At 34.2% G+C, this 22,149-nt stretch overlaps 1 protein-coding gene across 9 annotated transcripts in view; it reads left to right on the plus strand.

Moving 5' to 3' along the window:
- Window positions 1-22,149, plus strand: part of Sh (Potassium voltage-gated channel protein Shaker) — an 820,486-nt gene that overhangs the window by 78,055 nt on the left and 720,282 nt on the right. For 3 of the 9 annotated variants that reach the window (XR_012455544.1, XR_012455543.1, XR_012455542.1), the window contains exon 1: window positions 5,819-6,557. The exons of 1 other annotated variant lie outside the window; for it this stretch is intronic. Coding sequence is in view for 2 of the 8 variants with exons in the window: in XM_074118978.1 (XP_073975079.1) it covers window positions 6,292-6,557 (266 nt within the window). In the remaining 6 variants the exon portion in view is untranslated. Of the gene's footprint in view, window positions 1-5,804; window positions 6,558-22,149 lie in introns of those variants that run through there. 5 more of the 9 variants (XR_012455549.1, XR_012455548.1, XR_012455547.1 and 2 more) reach the window with 5 other exon arrangements.

A 22,149-nucleotide genomic window follows, 5' to 3' on the forward strand; every position in this document is an offset into this window, starting at 1 on the left:
CTCAGTGATTTTTACCTGCTTAAGAATGCAGTACGCGATTCTGCCTCACTTCTGACTGCCTGTTCAAAATCAATCCTGGCAGTAAAAATAGTTTTTTCTGGCTTATACAAAGCTTGCAGTGTGCCTAGGATCTCTAAATAGTCACAACTATCCAGCTGCCTGGGTATCAGTAAATGTTTTACTGCTCCTAGGCTCTCTGCACCCACATAGGCCAGTAATAGTTATTTTCTTATCTTCTTGGGGGCCACACTCGCACCTCCAAGGCCCTTCATCTCGCATCTCCTTTCAAACTGGTCTAAATATTGTTCTAGACTCACCTTTGTCCGGTCAAATGGGTCAAAAGAAAATCTCTCCATTTTCTTCTGCAACTCCCCCATCCCGTCCAATTCCTCCTGCTCCATCAGGTCTCGGCTTTTTCTTGATTTTGGCATTTTAATCCAATATATAGTAAAGTAAAGTAATCGCCTATTTTTTCAGGCGGGGCTTAACGTCCAACTACCAATTAGGTGTCGTGGACGGAGGCGACTAGCAAACATACTTTACTGTAAATTTGTTTTATTAACCATTAAATAAAATCCAAGGCCTAAGACCGGGAATCGAACCCAGTACCACAATACATATTAGCGTCGCAGGTCTCGCCTCTAACCCGCTCGGCTACCGTGGCATTTTAATCCTCGACGCCAATATAGTATGTACGTAATAAAGAATTCGTTGTTAGAAACTTTTATTACTCATTTTTTAGTATTTATATTATAACAATCTGGACACAATCCAGCAATGTTCCTCGCGATGTTTAATCAAATTTTTTCCTTTTTCAATTTACTTATAACTAAATAAAGACGATATAATATTTATATTTCAATCCCTACAGGCTATATTATACACTCAGAATTTAGAACATCTTAGAAACATTTAGTAACTCTTGAGCATGTGCGAAATAGGCTGTTATCCTCTCCAATATCTTCTCATATCCCTCATCGCTTTAATCCAAGTTCTCTATTAGTTGTGGAAGCCGGTACTGCAATCTTCTTACCGCTTTGAAGTGGTGCTTGACGACTATCCAGCGGAGAAGTGCGGTCTGGCACTCTTCTCATTACAAAACTATACTTTAAATAGCAATGATTTAAATGCGCTACAACTCAGAAATTTTAATTAATTTATTAATTTTCACACTTCTAAATCTCAAGGCAGTTCTAATCGTATTGGATCCAGATCAAAAACCAGGATAATGTGCAACGGAGTTTATTCTCTAACAACTCATAACTATTAACTCATTTCTACAAACAATAAGTATTAGTACGTATGTGAAAATAAATGCTTACAAATTAACAATTAATATGGTATTTACCACATTTGTCTGCTTCTCCGGATCCAAAACCCAAAACCAGATACCAAATTAACTACAAAACTGAATACTAATAATGTTCTTAACACACCAATCACATGATAGTTATTCCAGTACTCTAAAATAGAAAACCCTTATGTTGTGCACTAACACCCTCCTCCTTGAAACGATCGGAATGTTTCAACGTACTTGATTGTGAAATTCGTCCTCCAGGACGAAAATCAACTTGGGTAATGGTCACTCAAACTCCGACCCATTCTAATACTTCACCACAGCCCTTTTGACACAACCATCTTCACTTGTTTTCACTGCCGTTATCCTTCCCATTGGCCACTGGCATCTAGGCACCGCCTTGTCAGCTACAATTACTACATCACCAACCTTGAGATTCTTCCTTTGAATAAACCATTTTTGCCTCTCCGGCAAGCCTAAAAGATATTGGTATCTCCACCTTTGCCAGAATACATCCGTTAGATATTGGACCTGTCGCCATCTTCTTCTACAAAATTATCTGCGGAATTGAACAGTCCCCAAACAGACCCACGTCTTCTTTCATCAACAACAGACGACTCGGTGTAAGTGGTACACTAGATGGATCGCTGGTCATTAAAGTAAGAGGTCTGCTATTTACTATGTACTTGACTTCGCAGAGCAGCGTTAACAGTGCGTTGCCCGTCAAACTCTGCATTCTCGATATGGAGCTAAGGACCTTACGGACGGTTCTAATTGCCTCTCCCATACTCCCCCAAAATGGGATGCATGAGGTGGGTTGTAAATCCATTCAATTCCCTTTGGTAAAAGCACCGCTCTCACTTCTTGCTCTTTCCACTTAATTGTACTATCTTTTTCTGCGCAAATGAAATTTGAGCCACAATCACATCTTATCACCTTGACCCTTCCTCTTCTAGCTATGAAACGTCTTAAACAGTTAATGAAAGAACTGGTCGACATGTCTGCTACTACCTCCTAGTGCACAGCTCTCATGGCCAAACGGGTAAAAATCACTCCATATCTTTTTACTTGGGATCTTCCCTGCTTCACATAAATGGGTCCGAAGCAATCTATCCCGGAACAAGTAAAGGGCGCCTTTGTTCTGTCTGTTCTCTCTGGGGGCATCTCGGCCATCAGTTGTTCCATTAGAGGCCTCTGAAGCTTCGTGCACTCAACACACCTGGAAATTACTCTTCGTACAGCTGCGTTCCCTTTCACTACCCAAAATTTGTACCTCATGGCAGCTAACACTGCATTTCTTCCCGTGTGCCCACTCTTAAGATGATAGTCTCTTATAATTAAATCCGTTACCTGATGCTAGTACGGTAGTACTGTAGGGTGCCTTTCATCCTCCGTGAGCCCTGGCACTCTCTTGAACCTTCCTCCTATCCTATGAAATCCCTTTACACAAACTGGGTTTAATTTTCTTATTGAACTATTCTTACTTACGCGATTGACCTTGCGCAATAATCCAACTTCTTCCTTAAAGCACTCGAATTAAACGAACTGTATAATAGCTGTCTCGGCTGTGTTTGAATCTCCAAGCTTCAAATGGTCAATCCTTTCTACCCTACCTCTCTTGCGCAAGAATTGTTTGAATTTAAGATACCAAGCAATCGACTTCACGAGAGTCCACCAGCTTGAGAAATAGTTCGGCAAGCTCGAAGAAACACTTGCATCCAATCTGGAGCACACTACTGATTTCCAAATCTTCGGTTGACAAAACCCTGTTGGCTGGTAGACATGGTCACTCAGATTCTTTCTTCCACAAGAATTGTGGGCCTTTCAACCACCTCTCTGATTGGACCACCCTCGATGCGTCATCCGCAAGGTTCAATACTGTATTTACGTATCTGCACAGACCATCTCTGTCTCTGATCCATCTCCTATGACTAAAAGCCGGAAAATTGTTCAAGTACTGAATGAACAATATAAGCAAACCAAAACAATAATATTAATATAAATAAAAGACAACAAATACCTAATGATTAAACTCAGACAAAATTCGGGTTACTACTAGCAACTAAGTAATAATTATAAATTAAATAAATATTGTCCGTATACTTAAACTCTTGATCACAAATTAAATAGGCCCTCTAATTAGAATCTTCTAACAAGTCCACCTTGAAGAAATGTGAAACTGATTGGATCCAGATCAAACACCAGGTTTATGTGCAACGGAGTTTATTCTCTCATAACTCATAACTCATTTCTACAAACAATAAATATTGGTAAGGGAAGGGATTAGCTATGCGTTTAGCGTACTGGACTCCCAAGCGGAGGTCCCGGGTTCGAATCCAGCTGCTGACCCTTAGATTTTTCTCTTCCTAGAAGCTTCTTACAGCTCACTGTCCGGTGATGGACAGTGTTTTCTCTCGTTACAGACAACACTGTCCGGAGGCCGGCAGTGTACTGAAAAAAGCTCCGGGCGTTAATAACCTTAGATGTTGACGCGCCTTAAATCATTAAAAAAAAAATTAAATAAATATTAGTACATATGTGAAAATAAATGCTTACAAATTAACAATTAATATGGTATTTACCACATTTTGTCTCTCTCTCAGAATCCAAAACCCAAAACTAGGTACCAAATTGAACACTATTCTGAATTCTAATAATGTTCTTAACACATAAACCACGCGATAGTTATTCCAATACTCTAAAATAGAAACCCATATGTTGTGCACTAACACTAATCTACCCAACCTTCAGCATATAGCCTTTCATGTAAGTTTAGAGTTTTTTTTTTATCTTTATTATTATTCAAATGAGTTCAAACAAAAATTAATACGCTTGTACCGTCAAAAACTAGACTCAATTCCCACAACTGTACAATAAATAATCACATTTTAAGTAAAACCAACGGAATTGGATGCTTCATTGAAGAATTCTCTTTCTGTTAGCTTGCTTGACTCCATAGATCTTTTAATTCTTCGGAGTAACCCGATACTGGAAGATTTATCAAAGTTTTTGGAGAGGCACCTGCTGGGATCACCAGTAAATAATAACGTTTGTAAAATTTAACTTGTATCCACTAATGGTTATTTTTCTGCGACAGGATCTCTCACTATTTATCATATTATTAAAAAGATAAAAATAGAGCAAATATTAAAGGGTTTCACTTCTAGTTGCGTAAACATTTGCACTAAATTAGAAGTGGTAAAATAATTGCCATCTATAGACCCAAATATACCAGAACTAACGAGAGCTTTGTATTTTGTTACGTAGAATATTCCATTCCTAAAAACTAATATTAGGGCCGAGGGTAGGGAGTGAATATAATGAAAATAATTACGGCATTCTCTAAAAAATTATAAACTGCGTGTGTCCCTGGATGGAAAGGTTTGTCACGCGAGCCTTACTAACCACCATTTTATGTTCTTATGTGGACTTTATTTAATATATTATTTATATAAATTTTCTTGCAGAAAGCAATAACATATTATTTAAGAAGCAGTTTTTATTTTTTTATCAATTATTATAACTTTTTTACGCTACCAGTAAGAAAAGATAGCATTCGAAACAGCGCGATATGATATTTAAATCTTTCTTGTTCTCATTGCGATCATAAGTCGCTCATAAGAGGAAACTACTTATAATCGCTTTGAATTTAGCTATTACCAGGAAAAATAAGATTGTGCAGTTTCAAATTCATTACTTTATTATTATAAATCGGGTGTAAATTTAAGATTTCGGCCATCCATAGAGCTTCAACTCGTGCTGTGAAAGCGATTATAATAAGTACACAAGTGAACTGGAGTAGCCATTCGAATCTTTATTATCAAGTGTATTGAAGTTGGAGGAGCTTATTTTGTATACAAAATCAAATGAATAATTTCTTAGATTTACCTATTTTTACAAATCAAGTGTTAAAAATGCTTTGGCAAACTGAGTAGATGTAAAAACAAATAAGTGTGGGTGTGTCCTTAGTAATAAAGGCAGATGTTGTTGTTCATTCTTTTTGGTGACTGATTCATAGTTTCAATAGGATGAAAAAATAATTGTCATTTCAGTCGTGTTACATTTATTCTGCCAAGCTTTCGACCTAGGGACTAGGTCATTTTCAGGGCTGTGGAACATATTTACAGATTGTTAACATTGATTCTATTAAAATGAATATGTATAATGTAAATTTCAAAACAGACACGAACAATTTAAACAACATATAAGCAAACTTACTACAAAATACTTGACAATTGGCAATACTGGCTTCCACACAACCTAACACATATCACACACAGACCGATCACACTCAGTCCATGAACAGACGGGACAGAAGACAGACCAATCCTGTAATGTAAGAATATTACTTTCTAAACTAGGTAAATAATTTTTGTAAATTTCGTTATATTATACATATTCATTTTAATAGAATCATTGTTAACAATCTGTAAATATGTTCCACAGCCCTGAAGATGACCTAGTCCGAAAGCTCGGCAGAATAAATGTATCACGACTGAAATGGCAATTATTTTTTCATCCTATTGAAGGCAGATGTTGTTTACACGTGGCTCTCTAACTTCAATCTCGGTAAGAGAGCAACAGTGGCACTGTTCTCTTATCTGATGCGATTGATGCTGAAGATCTGACTAATTATTTGTTGACAGGCAGGATTATAAATTGTTTATGATAGTGGAGAACACTTGTAGGGCTTGGCGCCCCTCTCTGGAAGAGCACAATACTGACCACAGCAGTAGCTAATTGGATTGAAGCGTTACTGTAAGGTATAAACGTGCAATAGTAGTGTAAGGGCCGCCTTGTGAGAAAAGAGGACGGTTTACCTGTAGGTTGTGAAGGTGAAAGGGTAGCGCGGTGTAGAGGGGATTGTTGTGGTCAGTGTATAGCACGCGCTATGTATATAGCAATACTTGGGGGACAAGTTAGCATAGCGTCAGTGCATCAGGTTAATTGTCAAAGACTGTTTAGTAGTAGAAAGGTAGAAGTGGCTAAGAGCTATGTGTGCGTTATGCTGTTTGGATCGATGTGGTGGTAGTGGTGGAGGCAATAGTGGAGGTGGTAGTTCTGTAGCCGGAGGCGGCAGGGGCGGTAGAGTGGGGGCAAGCGGCCGGCCAGTGTCGGCTCGTCCTCGGGCCTGGATGGGAGGCACAGGCCCAAGACAACCGTCGACCAGGAGTCTCGGCATGAAGCAGGCCGAGGGCAGAGGAGGTGGCGGGGCTTTGGGCGAGACCAGGCGACCCGTGAGGCGCCGACAGCACCCTAGGTACATCTCTACACGTCCATCAACCGCCACCAAAAATTATTCCTAACAAAGCACATGCACATTTTATTATAAACACTTGTACAAACGGAAAACTCACATAACCTCACACCACTTACACACAAATCTAACAACAAACCAAGCGTCGTCCATGACAACGTGTAAATCAGAAATTTTGTGCTCACGAAAAAAAAGAAATGGAATAAAAGTGCTAAGGAGATTTTTAAAATGAGTTACAGTGCGCCAAAAGTATAGTGTTTATAGAACATGGTTGATTTTTGAGGTAGGTCAGGTAAATTCAAAACCCAATATTTGTGTACCCTGCTTAGTCAATCTTTTATAAATATAAAGGAAAAAAAGAAAAAACTCCCCTTGAATGCTTAGTTACAAATTATCCCTTAAAATTAATTATAAATAAATAACTTCAAATGCATTTTCCAAATGAGTCATTTAAAGATATTAATTTAATAACCCAAATCATTTAAGAAAATTTGGCTACCTTAAAATAACCTTAATCTAATTACCCATTAAGTAAATGTGTATGCATTGCAATAGATAACAAGAGTAACCTCCCCGTTTTTTTTTTTTTTTTTTTTACTAATTCATTTTAAATCTTAATTTTAACGGGCCTAATAATTCTCTAAATTATTTTATGAGATTAATGAATTGCTATGACCTAGTCAACTATGTGATACGCCCCTATTGAGCTTGTCTGACCTCTTCGTTGTAACCAGCTGTTCTAGATCACTCACTGGAAACCTTATCCAGTTTCCCCATAGCAACAAATAATTTGTATCAATTTGTATCAGGTCTTACGACAAACTTTTGATTTTATCCAAAATAGAAACCTTTATTCCTAAATACTACCAAATATTATACACCTGGTTTCATGGTTTTCATTTCATGTTTTAATCCATTTCATAAATTCGAGGAAAGTTTAAAGCTATTAAAATGTATAAAGTTTCAAGTCTAACCTACTTAGTTTTGAGCATCTAAAGTTCATTACTTTTACACTCTAGAAAGTTTAAATAATTGCCACAAGTTTTATACGAGTAAATGTGTAATTCTAATAATCTAAATCTAGAAGAGCCAATCATCTCTGCCTTTCTGAATTTTTTTTTTATCTCCTTTTGAACCGGAAAAAAGGAAAATAATTCTAAATAGAAATCCATTGATCATTAGGAAATTGAAAAGAAATTTCCACTTTAATAAACACATCTGCAACTGACAGGTGAACAGCCAGCCTAAACTACTCCATCAATTACTTTCCATTTGTGGAGTGTGTAGCTGATTTAAAATCAATAATATGAATGCATAAGTAAACAAAGGCATCATGTGTAAATATGGCTAAGTTTTGAAATTAGAATTCTTCCCCCAAGTCACGAATCTCAGAAAAGTAATTATTACATCTCAGATAGAAATATCTGACAATACACATAAAAATATTTAAGATGTCCCCTGAATTACACGAATTTTATAATAATTAAAAAATTATTTCATTAAATAATTTCGTTTTATAATTTTATTAAATATAAAATCATTTTCTCTCGCGCTGATAATTAACTCAGGATGGCCTCATAATTTCCAGTTTTATTTAATTTTGATGTCTTAATAACTTGTTTAAATTTAATTTGTTTCTCTTGTATTCACCTATTGTCTAAATTTCAGAGCAATAGTACTACTACTGTCTACTAACTTTTCAGATAATCTCGTGTTTCCTAATTTGTTTTTTAAATTTGAATTTCATTTATTAAATATATTTATTTCTAAAACTATTGAACATAAATTTAATAATTTTCAATAATAATATCATAGCCAACTTTTTTTTCTTTTTTTTAATAATTTAACAGAGTTTGGATGATATAATTTTTATCTATCATAAATTGTTTTACATTTTATTAAAAAAAAGCGTCTCTACATGGCCTCTTATTTGTTTAACAAGAAAGATGTTTGTTGGAACTAGAAGTAAAGTAAAATCGCGTTTGAAAAGCGATTTCAAAGAATAAAATGGAGAGATAAAAGTTGGTAAAGAAAACTGAACAATTAACAAAAAACTTTACTACTTGTACTTCGTTTCTAAAAAACATAAACATTCCTTAATCCTTTCTCTAACTGACCTTTTTTTCCAACATTTGTAAATATGGTTCCCTATAAACTAAGTTGAAAATTAAAACGAAATATTTGCTGAAAAGACAGAGGTTTGTAGTTTGTTGTTCCCCCTATTTAGTCAATTATTATCTATTCAATAATCCATCATAATTATTGAAATTAAAGTAGTGGACGATAGAAATTACTTTCAGATTAAAGATGGCTTTCTCTTTATTAATCTGAATTTCGCTCTAAAGGAAAATGCATTTATTCCTAAATTTTGATTAGATATTTGTACATATTAAGAAAAAAATCAGTAACCAACAATTGAAACTAAATCAATAATCTTAGAACTAGTTTACTTTATTTGTCGGTTCAGCTACAATTTCTTTCAATTAGGTTAATTTTATTTTAATGTATTTATTCACTTTTATGCAAAATTTATGAAATTAATAAAACCAGAATCACTTAATGACAAAAAGTTATTTTAAATTCTTGTTTCGTATAAAGTTTGTCCTCATTTATGAATTAAATAAAACCAGAATCACTTAATGACAAAAAGTTATTTTAAATTCTTGTTTCGTATAAAGTTTGTCCTCATTTATGAATTAAATAAAACCAGAATCACTTAATGACAAAAAGTTATTTTAAATTCTTGTTTCGTATAAAGTTTGTCCTCATTTATGAATTAAATAAAACCAGAATCACTTAATGACAAAAAGTTATTTTAAATTCTTGTTTCGTATAAAGTTTGTCCTCATTTATGAATTAAATAAAACCAGAATCACTTAATGACAAAAATTTTATTTAAATTCTTGTTTCGTATAAAGTTTGTCCTCATTTATGAATTAAATAAAACCAGAATCACTTAATGACAAAAAGTTATTTTAAATTCTTGTTTCGTATAAAGTTTGTCCTCATTTATGAAATTAATAAAACCAGAATCACTTAATGACAAAAAGTTATTTTAAATTCTTGTTTCGTATAAAGTTTGTCCTCATTTATGAATTAAATAAAACCAGAATCACTTAATGACAAAAAGTTATTTTAAATTCTTGTTTCGTATAAAGTTTGTCCTCATTTATGAATTAAATAAAACCAGACTCACTTAATGACAAAAAGTTAATTTAAATTCTTGTTTCGTATAAAGTTTGTCCTCATTTATGAATTAAATAAAACCAGAATCACTTGAAGACAAAAAGTTATTTTAAATTCTTGTTTCGTATAAAGTTTGTCCTCATTCTAAACTGAAAATAAATAGGATATATTTTTGCTATCATAGCGGTTCTGAGTACGAAAAAGGTACTAAGTAAATTTTATCAGATTGCATTTCTTTCATTTACTGTTGCAGAAATAGTTTGCGAAGGATTTATGGGGTTTTGTTGGGAGTTCTGAAAGATAATAGTTTTTGCTTTTTTTGATTTCAAATAATTTTTTCAAAAATCTTTGAATTCTTAATATTTTAAAGTTATCTGCCCACAATTTAATTTTAATTTGAATCTATTTTAAGGAAGATATGACTTTGGGGTTACCTATAAACAGATTAATGATAGTTTTATTGAAATTATTGATGTAGTCCACGTTCTAATTTGAAACAAAATCTTTCAATTCACAGCTGGAATGGTAAAATATGGATTTATACTTTGCTGACGTTTCGATTGTTAGATAATCATCTTCAAGGCTACTAACATGAATATATATTTTAATAGTAATGTATTCAAATAGAAATAGTATTTTATTAGTTAAGATTCAAAATTTAAGGTGCTTATTGAATATTCGTTTAATTTTGTATATTAAGTAGTATTATAAAGTTAAAATGTAATTATATTTGTAGCTCTGTAGATGATATAATTAACGATCACAATGTCCACAAAGTAAAAAAAGAATTTCTATTTTTACCTGAATAACCATAAAAATCTACTGAAAAATTATTCGGACATTAATTAATGTGCAGTGAAGTCGTTGTCTTCCTTGAACTCATTTTCGTAACCATTGACCATAAAATTAACAAGTGTATAAAATTAAAATGTATAAATTTTAGATCAATCAATAATACGTTTTTGGTAAAATGATTCAAGTATTACATATTACACTAATTCTGAATAAGAATATTGGAAAATAAAATAAAGAATCAAAAAAACTCTAAAATAAAGTCCAAAAAGTTGCTTGGCTGTAAATCTCTGCAGGAGAACGGCTGTCCGCATGACGTCATTTTTTTCTCGCTCCACTGCATTTTGGTGGGAACCGGGCGCGGGTTAGTCTGTTGGCGCCTTTAAGGCTGCGTCCGTATTATGATGGTCCCTGTGTCCTATCGAAATACTCTAGTCTCTCGCCCTCTAGTTTACCATTTAGTACTGCTTTGCGACTTCCTTACAGATGAAGTGTCTTCCCCCAAGGATATTACCGATTTTTTTTTTACCTTTTTTTTTGTTTTGTTTTTGTTTCATTTCATTATCTCCCCTCCCCCTTATTTTTGTAAGTATTTGTAACCTTTCACAATTAACCTTATTCGCCAATTATTTGTCAGTAATTTGTAGTATGTTAATGTAAGAAATGGCAGTAACTCATTTGATTCTTGCTTTATATTTCCTAAGTTGATTAAAGAATGCATGATTAAAAAAAACAAATCCTAGTTTTGTAGACCGTCGGTGATTACCATCGTTTTTCTTTTTTATGTATAATAATGTTGGACGCCATGCATTATGGCGTCCCCAATTTTTGATACGTAATTACTAGCATACAACACACACTGTTGTAACTCGCGTGTTTCTAAAGTAAACTAGGTCACTCATTTATTCACGAATTTTTACCAGTTATGTTTGTATTAAAATAATCAACAAAAGGTTGTGCGAAATATATTTAAATGTTATACTTGTACGCAATTTTTGCGGTTATTGAAATAGAGTGATTGTAAATTTATACCTCCATTTTGAGTCCACTTTTCTAAGCTAAATTTCTTTGATGCTCCTCTTAATACAATCAAGAAGTGAAAGTTAGTGGTTCAGTATCTTTTATATTTGAAAGTTCTCTGGAAATTTAATTAATTTTTCCGGATTTTCTTTACCTTGTACCAAGAGTTTTACCTTGAAAACGATATTTGCAACTTTTTCTGCAACAAAATAACGAAATTAATTAATAGAATGCTAGTTTTTCCTCCCGGTACTTCATAATTCACATAAAATTAGAACAAATTTTTCATTCATTCATACTATTTCTAAATTATACTACATTCATACAAAAATTTGGTCTAAATAAAAATAGCTATCTAAAAAGAAAATGTAATAAATAATTTGCTAATAAATTTAACATATTCTAAAACAAAAGAACAAGAATTTTGAAACCTTGAAATATACTTATTTAATTTAATCGTGAAAACAACAACATTAAGTTTGATAAAACAAATTTTACCATTTTATCAGATTTCTTCCTTAAAAATATTTCGTTGAAGTTTAATTCCACTTTACCTCTAGCAGGAGGTTCACCACTTACCCTTTATTAGATACTCAATTTGTTTTCAGCAAAGTAACCTATTGTATTTCAACTTTTACCCCTTGATTCAAAGCCTTAAAGTCAACTATGACCTTAAGTTATTTTTCAAGCTTTGTTTGCCATTTCCATTACCTTTGATTATAAAATTTCACATTTTTTTTTGCCATTTTCTACAGTTTATACTACAGCAAAAAGCCAAATTTATTCGAAAAATGTTGAAAGTTTCAGTTGTTTATTTACTGATAGAGTCCGATTCTTGTTGCTCTGGATATAGATTTGTATCAGCTACTAAGACTCAAATATTTACAAATTAACCGTATTAATATTTGAATTTAGTTTTTAAATAGAATCTTTTAATTTTGTAGTTAAATTCGCGATTGAAAATTTTAAAGCAGAGATAATGTTAATTTTTGTTTTTGCTAATTTCATGTTTTTAATTAAATTGAAATCTTTTCCACATAGATCTCCCTCCCCTCAGAACTGTTTTTTTTTTGCCATAGACATGCGCCTTTCAGCCGTCGGCCCTTTCACAGAGAGTATGCTAGCATAAAATTTGGCAACTCTGAAGTTAATTTTATTAAATCTTAATTTTATTTAATTTGAAGGTAATATTAGAATGTGGTTTCCTGTAGAATATAGTCTGATATTGTTTTTAAACAATAATTCTCATTCCTCACGCCATAACAATTGTTATTTGTTTAATATATGGTTCAAAGCAACCATTATTTGGATTAAATTCAGGTAACTTTTGTTTGTTTAGTTTTTTAAATTCTCAATTCTAAATTACTTTGATTAATCCAAACATTTTGAAACGTTTTGTTAGCGAGCAACTGCTAAAAAAGTAGAGTAATGTTTTTAGGGAGTGGCTTCTAATTAGATTAGAACAATCAATTATTTTCTAAAGACTTTACCAAACATGTTTCTTAATGTCCGTCTATCGGTGATTTATTTCATAAAAATGAAATAATTAAAAAAGAAATATTTCTGAACAAATAAACATAAAATTGAAAGCGATATTTTTTTGTGCAATTCAAATTATAAATTTTTGACAAGTAACGACTTATTTCCGTTTTTTAACGCTCAAAGTTTCGTAGCTGGAGGTTTGGATTATTTTGCTCAGTCTTAATTAGAACTATTTCGAAGCCCTAGATTTTATTCTTGCCTTCAGATTTTATCTGTAATATATTAATAATTTAAGTGGGACATCAGTAGAATAAAAATTTTGTGTCAATTTTAAATAGGATTTTCACTTTTCTCGCTAAAACCGCGTTTACTGTTGTGCTTTTAATTTTACATACGAGGGTCGTTTGAAAAGTCCGTGCAAAAATAAAAACTACTTAATTTTTTGGGTTAAACCTTTTTTATTTTTCAACATAGTCTCCTTTTAGGCTTATACACTTCGTCCAACGCTGCTCTAGTTTGTTGATCCCTTCCGAATAATAGGATTTGTCCAAGTCTGAAAAATAGCCATTCGTTTCTGCAATCACCTCCTCGTTTGAATAAAATCTTTTTCCCGCCAGCCATTTCTTCATATTGGGGAACAAATAGTAGTCCGAGGGAGCCAAGTCTGGGGAGAATAGGGGGGATGTGAAACGAGTTGGAACCCTATTTCCATTAATTTTGCGACCACAACTGCTGAGGTGTGAGCTGGTGCGTTGTCGTGATGGAAAAGGACTTTTTTGTGGGACAATCGTGGGCGTTTTTCTTGCAGCTCGGTTTTCAAACGGTCCAATAACGATGAATAATATGCACCTGTAATAGTTTTACCATTTTCCAGATAGTCGATGAGGATTATTCCTCGCGAATCCCAAAAGACAGTCGCCATAATCTTTCCGGCCGAAGGAACGGTCTTCGCCTTTTTTGGCGCAGATTCCCCCTTGGTAACCCATTGTTTAGATTGTTCTTTGGTCTCAGGAGTGTAGTGATGTATCCATGTTTCATCCACAGTGACGAAACGACGCTTAAAGTCCTGCGGATTCTTCTGGAACAGCTGCAAACCGTCCTTGCAACACTTCACACGATTTCGTTTTTGGTCAAGCGTGAGCAATCGCGGCACCCATCTTGCGGATAGCTTTGTCATGTCCAAATGTTGATGCAAAATATTATGTACCCGTTCATTCGAGATGTCCACAGCACTAGCAATCTCACGCACCTTCACTCTTCTGTCATCCATCACCATATCATGGATTTTATCAATGATTTCTGGAGTAGTAACCTCAACAGGGCGTCCAGAACGTTCAGCGTTACTTGTGCCCATATGGCCACTCCGAAAATTTTGAAACCACTTATAAACTGTTCTAATCGAAGGTGCAGAGTCACCATAATGTTTATCAAGCTTCTCTTTAGTCTCCTGAGGCGTTTTGCCTTTCATAAAGTAGTGTTTAATCAACACAGGAAATTCTTTTTCGTCCATTTTTTGAAAATCACTCGACTTCCTCGATTCAAACGAATGCCAAACACAAAGAAATAGACCGATCTGGCTGAAACTTGGTGTGTGTTCTTCCAAGAGATGCTACTAACTAAACATAACCTCGATACGCGCCTGTGGTGCTATCTCTCTGACTTTGCACGGACTTTTCAAACGACCCTCGTATTGTGGCAATATGTCTATTTTGTCTTGCAACAGAATTGTCTGGACATTTTTATTTAATTTCTTTTATTAAAATCTTTAAAGTGGGAGGTTACGGTAATCATCGTAATAATTCTGATTTATTAGAGCCATTTCTGGAACAGTAAATACATAATTTTCTTTCTATTTTGCTGATTTAAAAATAATTCTTTAATATCATCCTATAGATAGTAGAATTAAATTTTAACACGAATAATCGTTTAACCTTACAAAATCTCGTAATTTCCCTTAATATTTACTATTAACGTACAAATTTAGAGACTTGCGAAAGTTAAATTTGTTAACTGATTCTCTTCTCCGAATTTTGAGTATAATCCTTTTGAGTAATGTTGCTATTGAACGTTCATCTTGAGTAAACTACTAAAAAACTATTGATTTCCTTTGAATCTTTATACAAGAAGAAGATGAAGTCTTTTTAATTTTACGCTTGATTAAAACTTCTTTGATGTTAGCAACTTTCAATGAAAAGGGCGTAATACGCTAAAATTAGGTGCTCACCAAAGTCTTTGAAGTCTTCTGATTCAATATTCAATATTTCGTTAAAAAATAACACATTTTGCAATCATAATTGATGTTTTCTGCAATATACATTTCTCCTAAATTTTCATTGTAGATTTGTTCTTATGATAATTGAAGAAATGACTAATTTGCATTAAATGTTTACTTCATCTTGAGGTGGGGATTCAGATATAATAATCCCTTGCAGATATAAAGGTTCCTCCACTTAGTCCACCAGCGAAAGTCAACGGCACATAACATTTTAAATCATACGTTTTCTTATGGCCGAACATTTGCCCTAAATCCAGCTTTAAATTACTTTTTGATTGGTTTTCTCAAATAACATTAATAGGAATTACGATAGATAATTGTAGTTTTGGGAAGAAAATGCTACATGTACTTTTAAATTGTCTGTCATATAGGGGTTATTGGATGCTGTTATTTATTTAAATAGTAATGTGCAATAAACTGTGCAATGAAGAATACAGTTCACCAATTTCCTTAGCAAAGACTGAAATATTTTGATACGCTGCGTTAGATATAATCCTAGCTAGTATTTTTCTTGAATGAGGTGCTTTAGTATCAGAAAAGCAAACATTATACTTCAAACAAAAACCTCGTAAGTTGACAAATGATTCTTCATTGACTAGATGGGAAAATGTTGATGGCTGTAAAGGGGGTTTGTGCGTCTGTACGTGTTGACAGCAGTTCTCTCATTCTTGTGGCACAAGCAAACACTATAAGTCTCGAATTTCAAAGCGTCGTTTCCCTCAGTCCTTGACTAATCTTATGAACGCGTCCCTTTTCTCGTTATTGTGCACATGCTTGTAACCTTATTCTTGCAGTGGCTGTTTCTTCCCCTCTGTTTATTGATTTTTGTTTTTTGTAATTTTTATATTTTATTGATTCCAAATATTTTCTTGTCAAGTAATCAATCAATTTAAGGCAAATACTTGTGGCTCTAGAAAATCTCAAAGAAAAGATTAAAAATCTGATGTGAAGACTCTTTTCTCTTACTTCAATTCACTATTGGGGGGAGGGGGTAAAAGCAGATTGAAGGAATGGAAGGAGGAATTGGAAATTAGATTTGCGCCTTTGAGATATGGAGTATTTTGAGAAATTATTTGGTCAATATTTGTCCATTGTTTTGCTCCGAGTCCATTTCGGTTCCCAGCCTAGAGACTCTAATATCACCGAATGGGCAGCCTTACCAAACAGAAAGTATGCATTTGCAGCTGCTCATTAGCGCACTCCAGTGCATCGAAAATTACAAACCTTTCTGCTCGAAACTCACCCCGGGGTTTCAATAGTCTACAAGTTTGTACTTTATGTATGGTATGTTTGCGCTTATATGCATTATGGCGTATTATGGTTCCGTGAATTTGCTGAGCCTCCAAAAAGCAGGAGCATTTAGTGGACCCTGCGTTGTCATTAAGTAGCCCCCTTCGTAGTCATTAAGTAACCTCTGCGTTGTCATTAAGTAGCCCCCTGCGTTGTCATTAAGTAGCCTCCGCGTTGTCATTAAGTAGCCTCTGAGTTGTCATTAAGTAGCCCCTGCGTAGTTATTAAGTAGCCCTCTGCGTTATCATTAAATAGCCTCCTGCGAAGTCATTAAACAACCTCTGCGTTGTCATTAAGTAGCCCCCTGCGTTGTCATTAAATAGCCTCCTGCAAAGTCATTAAGCAACCTCTGCGTTGTTATTAAGTAGCCCCTGCGTAGTCATTAAGTAGCCTCTGCGTTGTCATTAAATAGCCTCCTGCGAAGTCATTAAGCAACCTCTGCGTTGTCATTGAGTAGCCCCCTGCGTTGTCATTAAGTAGCCTCTGCGTTGTCATTAAGTAGCCTCTGAGTTGTCATTAAGTAGCCCCTGTGTAGTCATTAAACAACCTCTGCGTTGTCATTAAGTAGCCCCCTGCGCTGTCATTAAATAGGTTCCTGCGAAGTCATTAAGCAGCCTCTGCATTGTCATTAATAGCCCCCTGCGTAGTCATTAAGTAGCCTCTGCGTTATCATTAAATAGCCTCCTGCGAAGTCATTAAACAACCTCTGCGTTGTCATTAAGTAGCTCCCTGCGTTGTCATTAAGAAGCCTCCTGCGAAGTCATTAAGCAGCCTCTGCATTGTCATGAAGTAGCCCCCTGCGTAGTCATTAAGCAGCCTCTGCATTGTCATGAAGTAGCCCCCTGCGTAGTCATTAAGCAGCCTCTGCGTTGTCATTAAGTAGCCCCTACGTAGTCATTAAGTAGCCTCTGCGTTGTCATTAAATAGCCTCCTGCGAAGTCATTAAGCAACCTCTGCGTTGTCATTAAGTAGCCCCCTGCGTTGTCATTAAGTAGCCTCTGCGTCGTCATTAAGTAGCTTCTGCGTAGTCATTAAGTAGCCCCCTGCGTTGTCATTAAGAAGCCTCCTGCGAAGTCATTAAGAAGCCTCTGCATTGTCATGAAGTAGCCCCCTGCGTAGTCATTAAGCAGCCTCTGCATTGTCATGAAGTAGCCCCCTGAGTAGTCATTAAGTAGCCCCCTGTGTAGCCATTAAGAAGCCTCTGTTGTCATTTACTGAGCAGGTTCAAACCTATGATTCCCCAATCCTTTCCAATTCCTCCCCAAAAATTATTATTTCTATGCATCTTTGTGCTCAAAAATACAATATATAATTATTAAATAATAATTTAAAAAAATATATTTGGATTTAATTGCCTCTGGTTTAAATTGTTCCGACTGTTTGAGCAGTCAGTAGATCTTAGATTTCATTCATTTGTTATTTAGGTGTTGAGGAATTAATAATTTCTTTCAATTAGTGGATATAACCGCGAAGAGTATCTTTACAAAACGGTATAAACTCTTTTTATCTCCCGTCTGGAGCAATTAAATTATAACGATTTCACTAGAAAAAGGTTTTAATTAGATTCATGCTACAATATGCTCCTTTTACGCTTAAAAAAAAAGTCGGAGAATAGAGTGTCACATACCCTTGTCGCTAAATACTAGCTTTTACTGAAACATTTACTATTCCTTTGCTGTAGACACTTTCATGTCAGTTTGAATGGTAAAGAGAATAACGAAGTGTGACTAATTGATGCAATAAAATGATACCTTGAACCGTGTTGTTGCATCAATAGGTTCTTCATGAAAATAGTGTAAAATGGCAGAAATATAATTCTTTGTAATAATTAATCATACTCAATCAGCATGGATTAGCAGTTATTTTGTTTTTTATCCTTGTTTTTATTTTCTCTAGCTCATTGCGATCGTTCCGTAACTTCTATTCATTCATTAAATAGTTTTTTAAAGAACAGTTTTTTCTATGTTCATGCTTTCGTAAACTCGAGTGTATCTCTTTATGCGACTAGCTTTGGGACGCTTCTGTCTCAAGGCCGTCAATAGCTTTATCTCTTAGTAAATCCACCAGCTCAACTTCATTGAATCCATTTTTCACTTTACTAAGATTTTTTTGTAGATGGCTCCTGTGGTCTCCTTCAAACTTGGCATACATTAAAATATCGAAATTAATTAAAACCTTTTTCCATAAAATTCATTCATATCTCTTTGAAGTTCGCATTTCTTGCACCTCCATGATACTTGGTGTATTAAATACAGAGAAAACCTTTCTCTCTGTAACCTTTTCACCGTGAAAAATGTTCGTCTCAATATTGTTCCGAGAAGCGGTACAATTACTATGGTGGCCCAACATACTGTTAAAGGGAAATAAATGTATTCTTGTTTTTAATTACTTTATTGAAGTTTAACTTTACTTTATTTGTTTTAAAAAAAACCGTAATAATAAACATACAAATAATCTGATAACTAGTTCTTGAAAATCAGGTTCACAAAGAGTTAGCTATTATCTGCATTGCATAATAAATCGCCTAGCGATAGCCGTTTCTGTCGGCGGTAGGGATTGTCTGGAGCAATTGAGATGGGATGAGATGAGTAGTGGTGCGGGTGAGTTGAGTGCCTTCAGGAGGTGAAGTATTGAATATTAGTTAGTTTTAAATCATTATGAATACTTATGTTAGAGACGTTGATTATATGGCGTTGAAATTATGACTACAGTATATTTGGATTTGATAGAGTTAGAGTGCATGTCTGAATCCCAGTCTGAGTTCATAGATTAGATTAGATTATCAGGGTGGGACCTATGCCCCACGGCACCGCAGCCAAAAGAGGCTTATTGTGGCTTCTTCTTTTTTAGATCCAGTAGACGAAACCTCCACTTCTAAAGAGGTAGAGGACTTTTCCTACTAGTTCTTTTTGCGCTACTATCTCCTTTGGTCTCAAAGTTCCAGAGGTTTCATAGCGCAATCACTCGACAGCCAGTGAGTGGTCGTTTCCTCCTCATCCTGGACCCAATCTGCACAACGGTTCCGAGCTAATAAGCCCCCACCTTGTACAGATGACTATGCCCTATGTGTACTGTGTTAATGTATTGGAGTGTAACAGTATATGTTGCTCATGTTCATGTTGTTAGGCTAGGATACCCGCAGGGACGTCAAATACCCTGAAGAAGTGGCTAATCCATTTCCCCTCTAAGGGGTTGTGTCCGGATTGGTTTCAGTAACGTTGCATATTACTTAAAATTAAATATTTAGCTGAGAAAAACTTATTTCAACTTTTTGAAATTTTCTAAAAAACTGAATCAGATTTCTTGAATCTTATCACCCTCTCTCTTCCCTTGTAAATACTGCTCTTTATTGTTCTGCTCCTTTTTCTTTTTCGTGAAAAGTACTTTCGGGGCTACGAGGGGGAAGGGTAACATCATCACAGCTGCCCTTAATATTACTCCTGTTACAACAGTGTTGGTTCTGCACTTACTTAAGGCGACAGTGTGTCTGGTAAACACTCTGAAGAATTGTGCCAATTTCATATCTAAATTTATAATCGGGTATTAAAGTATCTGGCTTACTGTTAATAATTTTCCTTCCCATAACTTAAATTTATTAATTTTATTTCTTTATAGAAAGAATTATATATTTTTTTCTTTTGTCTCATTTTCAGTATATTATGGTTGCCTACCTGAACCTTACTATTATCTTTATTCTAAATTAATTTCTTTAAAAAGATAATTTAAGTTAATTACATGCTATTTTTAACATCTTTTTGAACTTCATTTTGTTAGCGGTATTGAGCCAGTGTACCGAATTTTATTGAGTCGACGTGCGATGTATAGGTCTTGTTTAGTCACATCTTTTTTTTTATTCAATATTAAGTAAGAACAAGTCAATAACTTGCAATATTATAAGAAATTCCTCTTTTTACAATACCTATTCTACTTTTACTTACCATTCTAGATAAGTATGCAGCTGTAATTGCACTGTAAATCACTTGAAGCAGAAATTATTAGAGCTCTGATGGTACCTAACCAGTTTCATTCAGCAACATTACATATGTATCTAAGCTTTAGACCAAGTATGGCAAGAAAGTTAAATTTTGAAAGAGAATTTCGTCTAAATTCTATTTGGCGTTCTTAATATAAGGGATATTTTTATTGTTTCATTACTTAATTTATTCTAATAGTTATAAAATGGACGATGTTCGTTTGCTTGTTCACAACACGATCAATACAGCATTAGAATATTACTCGAACACTAAGCTATTCTTATCAAACAACCAAATTTAATAACCATTATAAAAACAAAATCACATCAAAGACAAATATGGCGCACAATTAGCAAGCATGAGATTAATATATACAAGCCAACCAACCAAGTGTTGTTATGCCCCTAAATATCTGTGATCCAAGCACTTGCCCTGGTGTGTGAACATCCCCTCATCTAGCTGTGCAATGTGTATTTGTTGAATGTGAATTCGTTGGGACAAACCTCACATTTGTAGCGTCCATTTTATCCAAATCATTGTGTATATTAAATCCATTCACACTTTTTTAGATAATTGAATATTGTGTAATGTTAATTTTGCGAACATTTATTTGCCCATCACAAAAAGTGTGATTGTCATTTAGATTTATATAGCTTTATCTTTGCTTCGAAACTATTTTATTTGGTAAAAATTAATTAAATAATAAATAGGCAAACTAAATAATTGATTTGAGTTTTTACAACTTCAAAATGATACTTGAAACATCAGGAACTGTCATTAACATTGTGTTCAATTAAATTTAATAACATTTTCTTTAAACTACAAACTTAAAAAACAAAATAATTTTAAATTAATTAAGGTTGAGACTCTTCGAGAGTTCATATTCCGAGATTTACAATAATAAACTACTGGGATCGCTTTTAGTAATTTTGCACTTTTTAATTAGATTTCTTATTTTTTAGAAATGCTAACTTACGATATATGAAAGCGAGTTACTAACATCAATCTTCTAAAAAAAAATGCTAATTTTATAATTTTCAGTGGTAACCAAATAATTTAACAAATGTATTGGCGGCCGTAGCGTAATGATGATTTATTTTCCAAAATGCAGAGGTTCCATTAACTCAAATGGCTTTAATTTTTTTTAAATTTTAATTTAATTTAAACAAAAAATATTTATTTTATTATTTCCAAAGTTTCGACTAATTAAGATGTAAAAAGCCGAAAAATAATTTATTGTATGCAAAATAAGTATTCATACACTCAGTCTGAATGTTATAATTAACGCAAAACTAAAGACCTAATATTTGGTAAGCAATCCCTTTGCATTTATTATTGCCTGAAGCCTCCTTGGCATAGATTCCTCCAGGTTTAGTGGTCTCTTGAGATGTGATTTCTTCCCATGATTTGGTTAAATTGGTTATGAGCTCTTTTCTGGAAAAACATTTCAATTTTCGAATTTTCCGCTCCAAACAAGACCATAAATTTTCAATAGGGTTTATATACGGAGACTGTGGAGGGGTGGTGACAAGTTGTTTCCGGGCATTATAAAGCAGCCATTCCTTCGTTTTTGGGC

This window comes from Rhodnius prolixus, unplaced genomic scaffold, assembly GCF_049639745.1.
Source record: "Rhodnius prolixus isolate KJV_2025 unplaced genomic scaffold, Rpr scaffold_2, whole genome shotgun sequence".
Taxonomy (NCBI): Eukaryota; Metazoa; Arthropoda; class Insecta; order Hemiptera; family Reduviidae; genus Rhodnius; species Rhodnius prolixus.